This window comes from Pempheris klunzingeri, chromosome 11 (genome assembly GCF_042242105.1).
Source record: "Pempheris klunzingeri isolate RE-2024b chromosome 11, fPemKlu1.hap1, whole genome shotgun sequence".
Classification (NCBI taxonomy): Eukaryota; Metazoa; Chordata; class Actinopteri; order Acropomatiformes; family Pempheridae; genus Pempheris; species Pempheris klunzingeri.
The window spans coordinates 26,028,082-26,046,245 of record NC_092022.1 but is presented as its reverse complement, the minus strand read 5'-3'; the positions used below and the strand labels follow the sequence as shown (position 1 = coordinate 26,046,245).

At 45.0% G+C, this 18,164-nt stretch overlaps 1 protein-coding gene across 1 annotated transcript; it reads left to right on the top strand.

The window, feature by feature from the left end:
• Positions 1-323: 323 nt before the first annotated feature.
• Positions 324-16,436, top strand: myt1a (myelin transcription factor 1a). Its single transcript, XM_070839462.1, has 21 exons — positions 324-378; positions 753-783; positions 879-944; positions 1,602-1,831; positions 3,483-4,553; positions 4,774-4,893; positions 5,200-5,290; positions 7,211-7,324; positions 7,963-8,180; positions 8,612-8,814; positions 8,933-9,148; positions 9,269-9,417; positions 9,910-9,972; positions 11,903-11,971; positions 12,217-12,279; positions 12,372-12,455; positions 14,096-14,317; positions 14,427-14,518; positions 14,745-14,848; positions 15,080-15,223; positions 16,293-16,436. The coding sequence occupies exons 1-21, from the start codon at positions 324-326 to the stop codon at positions 16,434-16,436; spliced, it is 3,549 nt and encodes a 1,182-aa protein (XP_070695563.1).
• The last annotated feature ends 1,728 nt before the right edge of the window (positions 16,437-18,164 follow it).

Here is an 18,164-nt window from a genome sequence, read left to right as displayed (position 1 = left end):
TATCTACCTGTCTATCTACCTATCTACCTGTCTATCTACCTATCTATCTGTCTGTCTATCTGTCTATCTACCTGTCTACCTATCTGTCTGTCTGTCTATCTATCTATCTGTCTATCTACCTATCTGTCTGTCTATCTACCTGTCTATCTACCTATCTATCTATCTGTCTGTCTACCTGTCTACCTATCTGTCTGTCTGTCTACCTATCTACCTATCTGTCTACCTATCTAGCCACCTGTCTACCTATCTAGCTACCTGTCTGTCTGTCTGTCTGTCTGTCTGTCTGTCTATTGATCACCTTGCTGTGTCCTTCTGTTATTCAGATGAGCCAAGACACTTCAGAGACACGAACAAGAACCCGCTCCAAAGGCATCCGGGGTAAATATTCTTGGTGCCGTTGTGACTTTGTGGTTCATTACCAACCAAACTGTCCTGTTAGCCGGGTTTGTAAACCAGCCGTCCGTACGAGGACATAAAGGAGTGTGTGTACGTACAAGGGTGAATTTTACCAGATGTAGATGTGCAATGATATGGATTTTCTTGACAAAATAAAAGCGTCATTGCCTTTTTTTTTTTACCTCCGGCTCTTATAAGATAAGATAAGATCAACTTTATTCATCCAGAAGGAAATTATTTTGCCAGAATACAAATACAAAAGTTGAATCAGTATACATAAAAATCAAAATAAGTCTACAAAGTATAAAGTGTAAAGTGCAGATTATATGATTTTTATTTCCTCTCAGTATCATCAGATCTCGTGGGAGAGATGAAGCAGGAGTTAAGGTAAAGGACTTTGTGCTTCACCCTGAGACTATCATCATACATAAAGTGTGTGTTGTGTGCATGACGTGTATGTTTGTCTCGCTCCGTGTCTGCAGCAGCTGTCCCACGCCTGGATGTGACGGCAAAGGCCACGTCAGTGGAAGGTACTCACGACATAGAAGGTAGGAGTCCCGCTGTATTTCATCAAATGCAGCCTGTAAAACAAACAGATGTGTGGAGAGCAGCTGATAGTTCAAACATGAATTACAGTGTGATGATTTAGACAACTGTTTAAGTTAAGTGTATGTAAAACCATGTGTGCTGGTTGAACAGGTCTCTATAAAGATGTGCACTGATGACATGCACGAAAATATAAACACTTACGTACATATAATATATATGTTTATATATATAATACTAGCAATATATCTCTTTATAGGCAGCCCTTCCAATGTGACTACATGTGATACAACATTTCATTAAAGGATTTGATGTTATACAGTTTGCAAACTGAGTCAACAATCAGGATTTTAGTAAAACCAATATCATATATGGGCTCTAATGACAGACAAAGAGTGACTATGGTGCAAAGTAGAATTGCACATTAATTCAACAATTCAAAGTCAAATCCCTGGGAATGACCTGCATGTGCAGTTTCCCTCTGAACTTTGTACCACGTCACCAAACAGTCGAGGTCACGAGAGAATACATGCATTGATGTGACACAAGTAGGCGATGGTAATATAACAAAGTGTGGAGCTCCGCTAGTAGCACCCACAAGCTGTAGTGTTCACTGTTAGCTGTTAGCATCACTGACGTACCCACCCTGCTCTCCTCAGCGTACTAGGTTGTCCGATTGTGAAGAAAAGGAAGCTGGAGGAGGCTGAGGCGGAGGAGAACCAGTCTGCCCCCAAGAGGAGGAACCAGCCTGCCAAACAGATAGCGGAGGAAGGCTTCACTGCAGATAGTGATGCAGCAGAAGAGGAGGAAGAGGAGGAAGTGGAGGAGGAAGAAGACCTCAAAGAGAAGAAGAAAAACAAAACAAAAAGCAGGGCAGAGGCAATAAAACGTGAGTGAAACCTAACCAGAAAAGTTACTATGGAAACTTGTACTCCAGCACAGCAGCAGGTAGGGCCTCATTTTCATCCGACCACCTCATCACAGTGTGATTACACTTCTCACGGTGTTTCTCATGACTGTTTAATGCCTTATGGATTAAGACGACCTAATAATACACCAAAAACAAAGATTATAGTCTTCCCCAGGCAGGGTTAGGAGACTAATGCTGGGAGACATCTCTTAACCTTGTTATTCTTAAGTTATTAGAACTTTAGACTTAAACCTATTAGAATTCATACTAGGGGGAACAACCAAAATGGTGGTAGGCGCTGCTGCCATGGCAAAAAAAACGTTGCCTTTATTCAGACAGTAGATTTAGCACAGGTGAGGAGCCTATGGAAAGCTGAGATACATCATGAATACTGGCAGACTCAGACCCTCACTCTTTGAGGAATGAACACTTTTCATTGCAATAATAAATTGCAGAGTATCTAATAGTTGATACGAGTCAGGTTTTAAAAGGCTCTCTGTAACATATCTCAATTTCTCAGACCAAAACAAAGGTTGTCAGAGCCGCTGAAAGAAAAAAGCTGACCCCTGTTTTCTTAATGTATAACAAAATGTCATCTGCATATAGGGAAATCCAGTTGTATATCTTGTTTGTGTCAGATTCTATAGATTCTGCATGTGACTCTATTGGGATGGATGACAGAGGGGAGACACTGCAGCCCTGTTTTGTACTGTGAAGGTTTTGTTCATAATGATTCTGGGTTTGGGACATTTATAGAGTAACTCCACCCACTCGATGAACTCAATGCTCAATTTGTGTAGTACAGAAAATGAAGTAATTCCATTCAACTGGGTCAAACGCTCTCCTATAAGCATCTAGGCACAACGACTAGGTCAAATCAGGAAAGTGGCTGGAGGAAATAAAGGTATTTCATTTTTTTTTCTGGTCAGGCACTCCCAGCCACCATTGGAGCCAGTCCATGACAGTGGAACGTGTCCACACATGAACACTAACCAGGCATATGTATGACATATTAATATTCACCTGCCTTTTTAAAAATAAACAATATGCCATACATATGCCTGATTAATTTTCCACAGCGCGGGGTTTTATTATGTGTTAAGGTATAGAATATATATATATATAATGAGGTAGATCTAATGTGTGGTAGGACAGAGAACCTCAGAGATTACAACAGAAAACTGAAGCCTTCTAGATGTCTGTGATGACCGTCCAAGTGATTCATAGTTCAGTCAGTCAGCTCACGTGAAACGGGTCATTAAGTGAATGTAAAAGATGTACAGCAATGATATTTGACATCTAGCTTTTAACCTCGGCACTCCCCTTAGAGAAAGACCAAGCTCAGCACTACAGTGTGATCACAGGCATGGCAGCCAAAGAGTGAGCAGAGGACTGACGGCTTAAGTGTCCAACCGTGATGAAATATACGTTGCAGGGAGTCACGAGTGTAACAGCAGCCTCGAGTTGACTGCCTGAACTAGATCCAGGCTTCTTTTCCATGACTGCTAAACAAGTCACATAAAGTCAGCTCCAAGGTCGACCCCAACGCACGGACCGAGTTAGGAGTTACAAAGTAGGGAGGACATTTGTCGTAATGGTAATGACATTCATCTCTTCTTTGAATCGGCAGCAGACTGCTCACTGGTGACAACAGAGGACACAGAAACTGCAGAAGTAGCAGTTTGTCCTCCGGCTGAAGAAGGCAAGAAGGACAGCGTCCCCTCTGAGACGGAGAACGAAGCCGGAAGTGAGAAACCTGACGAGGACGTGAAGCCGGTAGTACTCACTGATAATCATCAGCAGAAATGTCAGCTGGTACAGGCGTCAGAGCAAGCTGAAGAAGAAACAGAGGTTACCACGCTTAAAGAGACAAAAGAAATAGAGGAAGAGGAAGCAGAAGATGAAGAAAGGAATGAGGAAGAGGAGCAAGAAAAGCAAGAGAATACTGTAGAGGAAAAGGGGGTAGAAAGACAGATGGTAAGCCAGGAAAACTCTGATCACCAGTACTCCAGTGGAGATTACAACCATCAGGCCAAAGTATCAACAGAGGAGCAGAGTCAGAGGGAGGGAGAGGAGGAGGAGGAGGAGGAGGAGGGAGAGGAGGAAGAGGAGGAAGAGGAGGGGGAAGAGAGGGAGGTCCACCAAGAGGTTGACACTCCTTACACTTTGAGTCCACATACTCAGGGATCTGAAGCCGAGGTGTCACTCAGGGAAGAAAAGGTCAGCACCCCCATGACTGAGGAAGAGGAGGAGTACGAAGAGCAGGAGGAGAGAGGGGAAGAGGAGGATGAGAGGCAGGAGAAAGAAGCAGGTGAAGTAGTGGAGGAGGAAGAGGAGGACCGAGACTCCAGCAAAGCCTCTCCCACTACCGTTGTTATAGAAGTCCGCTCTGAGGAGGACGATGATGAGGACGACGACGAGGAGGAGGAAGAGGATGAAGAAGAGGAAGAGGAGGAAGAGGAGGAGGAAGGAGAGGAGCAAGATCGTGTTTCAGAAGGCTCAGGAATCACGGATGACTCCGAGAACTGGGATATGACTCGGGGGAACCTGGGGCTGCTGGAGCAGGCCATTGCCCTGAAGGCGGAGGAGGTGAAGGGGGGGCAGGAGGTCCAGAGCTCCCCGGACTACCATCCATACAGCACCTCCAGTAAGAGCTCGGAGCCTGCTGCTGCAGCCCGCCGCACCGCTCACTACAGCAAAGGTACATCCACACATCCAACGGCTCAGTCTGACAGTTTGTGGTGGACCAGGTGAGGTCTGTGTTTGGTAGAAGTTGTTCTGATCCCAGACTCAGAGATCACTGATGTAAGACATGAATAAAACATCACAGAGCATAACTTACCAATAAGAAGTGGTGTCATAGGTCAGAACCCCCTGCTCTACCTTCTGATGTGCTGTCATGTGTACCCTGCTCTATTCAGAAAAGAAGGAGGTGAAGTGTCCAACCCCGGGGTGTGACGGGACGGGTCATGTGACCGGGCTGTACCCTCACCACCGCAGTCTGTCTGGATGTCCTCACAAAGACCGAATCCCTCCAGAGAGTGAGTACACTCCTTTCACACACCGACACATCCTGTTAACCCTTACAGGTCTTCAGCAGCCCAGGAGCTCTGAGAGCAAAGGCCTAGTTATTATTATCATTATTACTACCAGCATTATTGATACTAATACTACCACTACTGCTTCCTACTGTTAGAGAAAAAACTACTAATACTACAACTTGTATTGCCATTACTGCTTTTTCAAACACTGTGTTTCACAAAACTCCTCTGACTACTAGTGATGTGAAACCGTCTCCAGCAAACTAAACAGACTGACCAGAGTATGTGTCTGCTGTGTGTCTGTAGTCCTGGCCATGCATGAGAACGTCCTGAAGTGTCCGACTCCTGGCTGCACAGGCCAAGGCCATGTCAACAGTAACCGCAACACACACCGCAGGTTAATGAACCACCCAAGGACACACACACACACACACACACACCTACACACACACACACACACAGAGTCATATTTCCATCACACCAGAGGACATTACATTGACTTACATTCACTTCCTGGAGACTTACCCTAACCCCTAACCATCTCTCTCCAAACCTAACCTCAGCCTAAACCTAACCTACCCTAACCTTAAACCAAGTCTACACACACACACACACACACACACACACACACACACACACACACACACACACACACACACACACACACACACACACACACACACACACACACACACACACACACACACACACACACACACACACACACACACACACACACAGCAAAATATACAAACTTCCAGCTGTGTTCAATGAACACCTCCAATAAGAACAATTGAAATAGCTCAACACAGCTAATATTACAGGTGGTTTCTCCAAGTTCAACACAATCTGCCACTTTTAATGACGACTGCAGTCTCCAAATAATTCAACCTCTTCGTGACCAGCTTGTCATGACCTGCTGCAAACATGATGCATATCCAGACACCAGGTTCTGACAGTGTTCCTGAGGAATCTGAGTTCATTCCTCATGGCCAACCTCCTTCTTCAAACCCCACCAGAGATTTTCTGTGGGGTTCAAGTCAGGTGACAGTGACTCTAGTATCTTTTTCTGAAGCCTTGGTGGACTTTGAGGAACGCTTGGGATCATTGTCCTGTTGGAAGGTCCGATGACGCCCAAGCTTCAGCTTCCTCACAGACGGAATGACGTTCTCTCCTTGGATTTCCTGATACTGATTGAATCCATGTTGACCTCCAAACGCTGCAGGTTTCCAGAGCCAGAAGAAGCAAAGCAGCTCCAGAGCCTCACTGAGCCACCGTCATGCTCCACTGTTGGCAGGCTGTTCTTCTCAGGGTCTGCCTCCTTCCTCCTCCTCCTCCTCCTCCAGACATACACTGATCCACAGACATGAAGAGTTCCAGTTTTGTTTCATCGCTCCACAGAACAGACTCCCAAACCTTCTGTGGCTTATTTATGTGGTTTCAAGCACATTGGAGCCGACTTGTCTTGTGCTTTTAGGTCAGTAGTGGTGTAGGTCTTACTGTAGGAACTGAAACCTTGCTGCAGGTCTTTTGCAGTCACTCGAGGGTTTTTGTCCTCCTCAGAAATCTGGTGGCAGCTGTTGATATCTTCCTCTTTCTGTCCAGGTAGTGCAGCCAGAGTTCCTTCAGCTCTGAACCTGTGAACTGTGCTTCCAACAGTGATCTCCTCTTTTAACTTTCTGGACAATTCTCTTGACCTCCCCATATTTCTAACCTGTAACCAAACGTCACTGTGAACAAACCCCCCCCAGCCAGTCCAGGTATCTGATATGTCTCAAGCACACTAACTAATGAATAGAGACAACTTCTGATTTGCATATTAGTTCTCTTATGAGGGACTCTATTCAGGGGGAGGAATCATCTCAAGACTGCATCTATTATGTTGAATTTGGAGAAACTGCTATTATTAATATTAGTTGTGTTGAGCCATTTCAGTTGTTCTTGTCTGAGGTGTTCACTGAACACAGCTGAAGGTTTGTATATTTGGCAAATACACCTAATTTACAGTGGGTGTTCAATCACACACAGGAGCCTGAAAACCAAAACATGACCACGTCTGATACAGACAACAACTAGGAACTTGTAAAAATGTTGAAGTTTGAAATTTGACTTCTTATGTTTTTATGAGGATGTTTCTCACATCAGTTTGTGTATAGTCTGTGGTTTTACAGCAATAACTGATTCAATGTAGTTCTGGAGTCCCTTTGAGTCCAACCCTGGGAGGATTAACGTGGAAATGATTCAAAACAAAGATATGTTATTTCCACAAAATACTGAGCGACACCGTCTTTGCATATGCATATGTGTCCCCTGTCAGTCTGTCCGGCTGCCCCATCGCAGCTGCAGCGAAGCTGAACAAGACCCAGGACAAGCAGGTTCATTTACAGGCTTCAGCCAGCGAACCCTCTTCCAACTCTGACAGAGTGCTCAGGTGAGACCTGGTCTTTCTTTCTACTTCAGTTTGTTACACATACAGTGGTTAACAAATGTATCACAAATATTTTAGAAATCTGTCAACAACTTGTTTCAAATTAAACACTGTATTATTATTTATTAGGTAAATAACAAACTGGAACAACTAAATAGTCCTTATTCACATGTTTTAACCAGAAATCTTAATATCTAGTTTGACCTCCCTGATTGTTTTCATGGACTTTTCCACCGTCTCTTTTGTTATTGAGCTCCAAATAGTTCCCAGCTGTTCCCACAGACTTGTTTAGGATTAAATTAGTGTGTGATCTATTTTTTAATCCAATAAATCCAAGATCTGTTCGATAGGATTCAAGTCTGGACTTTGACTTGTCCAGTCCATCAGTTCCTCTACTCCAGATTCCTTTTCCATCATTTCAGATCCATCATTGTGATTAAAGAGCTGCACATACTGGAGGGTTAACCATCACAGGAACTAAAGAAATATTCTGGTGATCAGCACTACTGTTAATTTAGGGCAGGGGAGGGAAACACCTTCCACTGGGTGGAGGTCTGATACATTTGTTAAGCTCTGTAGATGGACACAACCATGTTCATACCACTGTAAGGACAATGCCTAACTAATGGCTTTTGTTCCAGGCCCATGTGTTTTGTGAAACAGCTGGAGATCCCTCAGTATGGCAGCTACGGGCCCAACGCGGTGACCACCACACCTCGAGCTAACTTGGCCAAGGAGCTGGAGAAATACTCCAAGGTGTCTTTTGACTATGCAAGCTTTGATGTCCAGGTGTTTGGAAAGCGCATGCTCATTCCAAAGACACCCAGCAGCACTGAAACATCACCCAAAGCCTTCAAATGTAAGACCCACACACTTGACCTCCATGCTCCATGAGTTCCAATGTTCTCTGTGCTCCTCCTCTTCCTGCTCTCTATTCTTTTTTCTCTTACTGCTGAATCCACACAAAACATTTCCAACTACAAAACTAGATAACTGAATCCTAAAAAAGAGACAACAAATGTTTTTTAAGATGCAAAAAAGGTGGAGTGCATCCTACACAGACAGTCTAACCACATGGCCATGTTATAAATGATCCCCTTGTAGGTTTGTTCCTCAGATTCTGCCCTTTAAACATCATCACACCTTCAATACATTTTAGAGTGTTAAAGGAATGCATGCACATGAACCCACGACTCCTTTGCTCCACGTTCAGCCATCATGATGCACTCCTGTCGTGTCTGCTGCTCATGTTCTTGAACCGTAAATTCCTTCTGCTCCCTTCCCACACAGCTAAATCATTCCCTAAGGCCTCCTCCCCCAGTCACAGTGTGTCAGGAAGCTTTTCTAAGAGCGCCTCATCCTCCAGTGGCTATGACTATAGCCAGGATGCAGAGGCAGCCCACATGGCAGCGACAGCCATCCTCAACCTGTCCACCCGCTGTTGGGAGAGACCAGAGACCCTCAGCGCCAAGCCCAGGGAACCCTGCTCCAAGGTACCCTCCCTTCCACTCACACAGACTCTTCAGGGGACCTTTTACTTCTCATGTGGGACCAGCTCAACAGTGCATGACACACTCATATCCTCACTGACTGTGTGTCCCAACCCTGCAGGAGTCGGACATTGAAGTGGACGAGAACGGCACCTTGGATCTCAGCATGAAGAAGACCAAGAGGGAGGGCACGCAGCCTCCGGAGCCTTCGCCCTCCTCGTCCTCATCTTCTCAACACGTCGTAGCCACCTCGTCTCAGGTCCACGCTCAGCCAGAGTGGGAGGGGCCGCTGGACTTCACCAAACCAAGTGGAGTCAAAGAGGAAGACCACGAAGAGGTGCAGTGAAATCACTGAGATCACATCACGAGGAGAAAAGACAAGCAGAGAAAAGGAGCATGAAACATGATGCTGTGTCCTTCATACACTGACGCTTAGATGTGTTTAACCTTTCTCCAGGTGGAGTACACGGCTCCCTCGTACACGTCATCTGACGGTGAGGAGGAGGACCAGGAGAACCTGGAGGACAGGAAGTACCCGGGCGAGGTCACCACTAGCAGCTTCAAGGTCAAGTTTCAGCCCAAAGACAGCAAAAAAGAGGTTCTCGTGTAAGTCACAACCTTTACCACATCAAAACATGATCAGCTTTTAACTGTGGTTTTTATGAAGTGATCCCCATTTAAAATGAGATGTTTGAAACATTGATATAAAAACATTAACATCACTGTGATAAGCTAAGACATCTGTCAGTCCAGTAATTAAGCAGCCATAGCATGTAAGACAAAACACTGTGTTCACGTCATATGACAGTTACTGTAAACGTCCAAGTCAGATTTACACCTGCAGAACTTTTTAATTAATAATAGAGGAGCACCTGAAAAGACAACCACACATGATCACGCCAGTCATTCTGCAGTCATACACCCGACCTGAGTGATGGGAACCCTCAGATCTATCCCACCGGCTCCATCCAGCCCGTGTGATTGAACACAAACTGAATATTAAAAACCAAAATTGTGAAGGTGAAAACTTGTCAGTAAGAGCATCCTGTTCAAAGGACTGACTATGGACTAATTGATGAGTGTGTGTCTTGGCACTAGATGTCCCACCCCGGGCTGTGATGGCAGTGGACACATCACTGGTAACTACGCATCACATCGAAGGTAAGACCTACACTCACAAACGATAAGCGGAGTATTTTTTTTCAAACCTGTGGTGTGAATGTAAAGTGATTTGTTAAGGTTGAAGTATGATTTTAGTTTCTCCTCTGACCAGAATCTATTTATGGAAACAATAGAAAAGTCCTCTTAACTTCACTACTTCCTTGGAAGACTCAAAAATGTGAATGTAGATAAGCATGACACAGAGCTTGAATTAAGCCAGTCCTCCACATCCTGCCATGGTAGACTTCTGTCCAGCTGCTTGGCATTCATTGACACTTTCTAATGAATGTAGGCACGGTAGATATGCAGATGTAGTTAATGTAAGCATTGGATCAAAATACGTTAATTTTATGGCTAAACAAGCCACAAGGGGGCAAAATGAGCAGCTGTGTTAAGTACGATATGTTGGAAGTTGGTGGATAGCAGCATACATGAGAGTCTCGAAACATCTCTGTCCATACGTGGCCTCTACAGAGATTTATACACATGAAATACTACGACGTGATTCATGCCCCCGTATACTGGAAGTACATGATCTGCAGTGTGCTGGCTGAGAACACTTCCAGCCCTGTCACCACAGACAGGCTGCTCCCACATTCAACCCCATTAAGAATACAGCAGGAGCCACTTAGTGTGAACAGTAATCCAAAATTTATTTTAGCATAGTCTGACAAAAACAGGCCCTAACCCAGGGGTGTCAAACGTACGGCCCGCGGGCCAAAACCGGCCCGCCAGAGGGTCCGACTTTTCGTTCATAATGTTTCGCAGATTATTTAGAGGTTATGATGCTGTGATTTCAGCGGTCCGGCCCACTTGAGATCAAATTGGGCCCCTGAACTAAAATGAGTTTGACACCCCTGCCCCGACCTTTTCAGTCTGTCTCTTATGAAAGAGCTTCACCATTCATAGTTCTTTTTGGAAAGAGTCCAACTATTTTCTGATTATTTGATGTGACAGGTGTTCAGATGAGCTACTGAAATGAAGTTGAAGATGTTTCACTTTAACTCACCTTGTCGGTGTCAGTGAGAGGGCTACTGGAGCATCAGTGCCTTCGCTGCCGCATGGTGATTCGCTCAGACACCTGGAGCACCTCACCCGGACGGGGAGCGTGGCTCTCAGCTCTGGTTACTACGGTGGCCAGGAGGTGCAAAACAATTTTACAATACGAGAAACACTTTTACAAAGCTGGAGACAAATTTACATTTTAGAAAACATTTTTACAAATCAGAAAACAAAATGACATTGCCATAACACATTTACAAGTCCTGAGACAAATTTACATTTGAGAAAACAAATTTACAAGACGTGAAACACTTTTACAAACGCCGAGACAAATTTACAAGTAACTTTTTCAACCAGAAAGGGAATGTACCGCGTTAATGGGCTCATATGTTCGCCACAAAACGGGCAAAAGACCGCTTGACTGCCGTCCATCGTGGGTCACCATGAACTCCTTATCACTTCCGGTTCTACTCCACAGTTGGTACATTCTCTTTATGGTTGAAAAAGTTACTTGTAAATTTGTCTCAGCGTTTGTAAAAGTGTTTCACGTCTTGTAAATTTGTTTTCTCAAATGTAAATTTGTCGTATTGTAAAATAGTTTTGCACCTCCCGGCCACCGTAGGTTACTGTCGAACCAGGAGAAACGCTGAGGATCTCCCACCTGTCATTAGAACAAAAGAGGCCTTTTGAACAGCAAAAAGTCTTCCAGTGGATTGTTTCATTTACACCTGATAGGGTCATTAGGGTTATTAGACCTGCCAAAGGATTCCTCTAGTGTAGAGATCAGATGTCCTCCCTGTGTTTGTGCTGCCTGGTCCTGTCCCGGCTCTGGAGTCCAGCTCAGATTCTGGCTCTTTCCTTCACTCATGCTCAGACATCCTGTTCTCTGTGTGTTTTTCTGACGTTCTTTCTCCAACCTATTTTCCAGTCTGTCAGGCTGTCCTCTTGCTGATAAATCACTTCGGACCCTCATGGCTGCCCACACAGCTGAACTTAAGTATGTCTGCTCTCTCCTGTCTCTCACCTCCAACATGTCCAATCAGCACTCAGTCTGCAGCTACAGCTCTGTCCCTGCTCTCCTTTTAACACTGATATAATATAGTCAAAATCAGAACTCCAATACTGAAAAGTTCAAACCAAAAACAATGAGTCCTAATTATTTAGTGAGGAAAATTGGTTTCTGCCTGCAGGCTTCTGATAATGTAAGTTTGTTGAGTGAAAGAGCGCCTGTGTGTGTCTCAGGTGTCCCACTCCAGGTTGCGACGGATCAGGCCACATCACTGGAAACTACGCTTCACATAGAAGGTAGGAGCTCGTCTCCCGTTGTGCCCGCTGAAGTCATCGGTTACTCTGTACAAATGGATCCAGTGACTTTCCTCTCACCTCCTCTCTGTCAGTCTGTCTGGATGCCCTCGAGCCAAGAAAGGCGGGGTCAAATCAACCCCCACCAAGGATGACAAGGAAGACTCCGAGCTGTTGAGGTGAGCGGCAGTACTTCATTAGCTCTTCACAAGCACTGGGTGTGTCAGCTGTTGGAGGTGAGTGACTTAGACTTCAGCAGGATTGTTCCCATCTCCTGTGATCCAAACAGGGTGACACCTCTGGAGAGGATGAAAGCCCCAACAAGTCCTAAGATTTTTTTGACAAAACCTTTCAAAGAAACGTTTTCACTGCAGTATTAAAGGTACAGCCCGACAACACGTGCCATAGACTAAATCTAAGAAGTGGACGGAGGCACTGTGCCATCTCACTGTTCTGAAGTCTGCAGCTCCACATTTTCAAAAACACCATGTTGGTGTAATGGCCGTCATTATCTTGATTTGGGGGCTGAAGTGCCTCTGATTGGTTGGACTTAGGCACGATCCACCTCTGGCTGCTCCGTCACAAGGTAGTTCCACCCTAAAGACTCCTTCTTAGAGCCGGTGGAGTCGCCCCCTGCTGGCCAGTAGAAAGACTGCAAGTTTCAGACTGCTCTGCACTGGCTTCACACGTCAGACCGGGAGGCTACGACTACTCATCTATACATTCTCTGGGCCAGGGGTGTCCAAACTGTTTTCACTGAGGGCCACATACAGAACAACATCCAAAGGGCTATGCTGCTAACTTTAATCCACTAGAGGTGAGGTATATCTCCTCCCCTCTAGTAGATTAAAGTGGGCAAAATCAATCAAATGTAGGTAAATTCTGCTTGATAACTGAATATGATTCAAGAAAGAAAACAGCCTTTCTATTAGTGGGCTTTCATTTATTAGTTGTGGTACAAGCTGGTCTTTGCCTTGTAGGCTCTGGCTCAGTGTGATCAGTGAGATCCACTAAACCTGCCAACCAGAGAGGATCACTGAGCTCATGAAGAGTCCTTCTCTCTTCAAAACTGGTCCATTTCTGATCTCAGGGAATAAAACTGCTGCAGCACAGAGCCACGACTTAACCAGCGCACATGAGAGTGGTAGAGCAGCCTTACCTCCACTTTGTTGCCCCTCGGCGAAACTTTCTACTCTTACTTTCTCTCTTACGTTTCCTTAATTCGGCCATCTTGGGTCACCTGTAGCACATTTCTTCTTCTATCACTCATTTTATAGAGAAGCAGCCTCGTTCAAAGACAGTTACTCCACCTAGTGGTGAGACTAAGAAGTACAATACAGTCCAGCACAGGTTCCATGTGTGGGCCGCATTCCAATACAGTTTTAGAATTTCCTGCAGGCCAATGAAAATTGGAGCACGGGCCGCAGTTGGCCCGCGGGCCGTAGTTTGGACACCCCTGCTCTGGGCCATTCAGTGAAACAAAATAAACACACTGAAATGGTTTGCTCCATGTGATGCAAACAATACAACTATTATTCCTAATAGCCAAGGAGGATGAAGAGTAAGATCTTCGGTTCCCTCCTGACCTTTCACCACCATCAAGACCTGCCACAAGTCCGTTTGTGATTCTCCTCCAACACAGCACTCAGGGAAAAGGCAAATTACCATATAATACAGTGATCTCATTGTTCTTAAGATGAGAAATGATTTTTAGTTTGATTATCATTTCTCCTTTCCCATGGTGCACCTCAGCCCCACTGCTTCCTCCCATCTCATAAAGCAGCTCTTCAGTCAGACGCTTGTGTCTGTATGTCTCCAGGTGTCCAGTTCCCGGTTGTGACAGTCTGGGCCACATCAGTGGGAAGTACGCCACCCACCGCAGTGCCTACGGCTGTCCGCTGGCAGCACGCCGCCAGAAGGAAGGTCTTCTCAACGGCACTCCCTTCTCCTGGAAGGCCTTCAAGACCGAGGGGCCGACCTGCCCGACGCCAGGCTGCGACGGCTCCGGCCATGCTAACGGCAGTTTCCTGACGCACCGCAGGTATGCCGAGCCCTCCTAACCCCCCCCCCCATGAGCCTAACGTACATAAAACCATCTGAGCCTTGTTAGAATGTCGGCGGTCTGGATTGTGATCGGCTGCTCTTCTCAGTCTGTCAGGTTGTCCCAGAGCATCAGCAAACAAAAAGAGAGCCAAGTTCCCCGGAGACGAGTACATCACTGCAAAGTTCAGAGCCAGTGATGGTAAGAGACATTCCTTCCCCCTCTGCCTCGCAGCGTGTGCCACATGCCTCCTATCAGGCCTATCAGGCCTATCAGGCCTACTAAAACTACTAACAATGAGACATCAGGTTTATCAGGGACAACATCTAGCAGGCACAGACAGGCAGCAGGGTCTGGGCTAGCAAACAGAAGTGATGGCTGTAGTAGAGTAGTAGTTGATCTTGTGTTTGTTGCTGCTCTCACTCAGTTCTGGACAACGACGAGGACATCAAGCAGCTCAACAAGGAGATCAACGAGCTGAATGAGTCCAACTCAGAGATGGAGGCCGACATGATGAACCTGCACACGCAGGTGAGCTCAGCTGCTCGGCTCCCTTCACTCCTGCGCTCCACGGACACCCAGGAGACTCAACCATGTGACAGAGGGGCTTTGAGCTGAGGCAATAACTGACTGTGAAAGAAAGCTGATGCATGCTGCACAGCTGAACCTGTAACACTGCTGACAGTGAATATTTGTGGATCTGTTGTCAAGTTCTCTGAGTTGCTGCGTCAGGACTGAATTGTGTGTCTGCCTCTGCTTCAGATCTCTTCAATGGAGAAGAACCTGAAGAACATTGAGGATGAGAATAAACAGATCGAGGAGAGGAATGAGGCCTTGTTCCTGGAGCTGTCTGGCCTGAGTCAGGCCCTGATCCGCAGCCTGGCCAACATCCGCCTGCCCACCATGGTGAGTGAACCCCCCTCCTAGCACACACTTATCTCAGGTCTGTGGCAGCAAACAGTTGCCACAAGTAGCCATTTCTCTTATAAACAACTGAGAACACAACGGAAAACGACCCAAAAGCTTGAGCCATCAGGCTGCTACAGATAATCAGTGGATCAGATCTCAGGTTACATTCTGTCCATCCTCTCCTCTCCTATAACACTTCAGTGTATAGTCTTCCTGAAACACAAGACAAGGGAGAAATATCCATGGCACACTGTGCTGAACAGACAGCATGTCAAAGCTGTTTTCAACATCTACTGGAAAGACTGAAGCAAACAGGACAACTTTTCATGGTTCCCATGACTGATACTGACCTTTGTGGTGCCCTGACTCTCACACTGTGACACCCACAACATCTTCACGTTCCCCTCTGGATTACAAATCTAAAAAGACTTGCATCTCCCACTATCCTAGGTAGCCACACCCTAAAGTCTCTAAAGTCTCCCCCTGTTTCTTGGTCAGCTTCACTGTTCAGACCCAGAAGCTGCGTCTACTTCTTTCCACAGCCTGCTTGAACTCTTTGATTTAGTAATTAAATAAAGTTAAGCTGTTATGAGAATTTCAACAAATATAAGAGAAGTTACAGACTCTAAGAACAACTTCAGTATATTTAAAAAACAGAGGAACGCAACTGAGGAATGGGGGGCACATGGGGGGCACATGGCAGTAAGAGGCGTGGCCTTTCAGCTATGTAATGTATGACGTCGTGGGGGTGTGGGGAGCTGTGGGACGCAGCTGACCACAGTAACTGGAGAGGACCGGTCTCACAGCTAACCAGCCACTGATGGACCGAGATTCTGCCACAAGATTCTGGAAAGACGGCTTTTCACAGTCACAGTGTAACTACGCTGTTACTTAGACATCTCCACACGTCCACCAGGACATTATGTCCCCAACAGTTAACAAAATGACTTCAACTGTTTTATTCTGTGTGAAAACAAGTCAGTTGAGGGTTAAAAGACTCCAGACGTTCTGTACCCAGCCAGACTCACACTGTTGATCTCACACTTGTGAACTTGTGTGTGTTCAGCAGGAGCCGTTGTCCGAGCAGAACTTCGACAGCTACGTAGAAACCCTGACCCACATGTTTACCAATAAAGACTGCTACCAGAACCCCGAGAACCGGGCTCTACTCGAGTCCATCAACCAGGCGGTGAAGGGCATCGAGGTGTGACGGAGGGGGGAAGCACAGAGAGCGTGGCATCACAGTGACAACACTTCTTTCTTTCCAAACCCTTTAGAAACTGTATGTAATTGATTCTTCTCATTTGGAACTTTGTCATCTGTTCTTTGCATTTGTTTGCTGTTTGCATGTTGCTTTATGACGGTATGAGCGTGAACAGGAGTGGATGCACAGTGTGGTCGCACACTGGAATCAAACTGTAAGCAAGGGCGTCTCTAAGTATACAGACAGAGTGTGCAGTATACAGCCTGAGCTGAGCAGACTCTTAGTTAGTGAACATATCCCATCTCCACCCAATAATGTTGATAGTATTCTATATGAGCATAGTGATGTTGCACCTCCAGGAGTAGTTTGTAGTTTCATTCTTACTATTGCTGTGTAACTATTTAAGTCCTTTGCAAATGTTGGTTTTAATATCAACTTATTTATTCATGTCTGCTGTATTATTCTTTATGTTGGCCTATTTACTGTTCATTATCTATTTATTGACTTTTTTTATTTCAAAATGCTACTTGAGAAGATTTTAAATGGTACCCAAGAGAAGGAAATCATTTCCTCTGCATTGTTGAACAAAGAGGAAATATTTTAAGATATCAACTATGAATTGTTTTATATAACTTATTATTTATTTAAAATACTGGGATCTTTTTAAGTGCAAATATTTTGTAACTAAAAGTTTTTTAATAATTTTCTAAAGATTTTTTTTTTTGGTGCTTCTGTTTATATGATTTTCCTTTTTATTTTCACAAACTATTTTGAGTACATTGCAATACACTGGGAATATCAAGCTGCACACATTTGGTATTTATTTGGTGATGACGAACAAAGTGATGGTGAATATTTATTTTGTATTGTCTATGTGTTAATGATGGCTGTGTATGGATTAGTCTTTAAGTTGCTCTTGAAATAAAGCTTAACCTGGCAGTAAACGTGGACCAGAACAACAGCAGTGATGTATTGACTCAAACTTTTACATACTGGTCTTTTTAGATGGACTGACAAGTAGAACAACCATTCTGGGATGTTGTCTGCGGTCAGACCTCCTCCTCCTCTCCTGCCAGTGACCAAGAATTGCTCGTTCATATTTTGTTTAAATGTAGTCTTCACACTAACACACTTCTCAACTCTGTCCGTCGGCCACTGGAGGTTTGGCGCAGCTTCTCATACACAATAGCTTTGCCTCAATGCTGCCACCTACCTGTGTCTCTCAGCTGGGGATGGGAGGCCCCGGCTCCCCAACTTGGTGGTGCTAATAAGAAGCATTATGGATTGATTAGTTGTCGGCTATTAACTATTTTGATAGTTGATTAATCCGTGTGAGTAGTCTGATTCCTTCTCTCCTCTATGACGGTAAACTGAACGTCATAAGGTTTAAGAACGTCACCTTGGGCTTCGTGAAACAGCAGTTGAACATTGTTGGACATTTTACAAACTGAGCAACTTATCGGTTAATGGAGAAAGTCTATGGAGCCGCACTTTGACAGAAGCATCATTATCCAGTCTGGAGGTGGGAATTATGATTCCTTTATGTTCATGAAGGGTATTGAGGATTCAAGGACCCGCTCAATGATCACTTTATTTGTCCAAGGTATTTAACTGTAAGTACAGACGTTGAAGGAAACCATGAAATTAATCAAAACACAAACCAATGAAACAGTCATTTACTCATTTTAATGGTTAAAAAAATACTTTTTTTGCGCAAAGAGACAACAATAATTC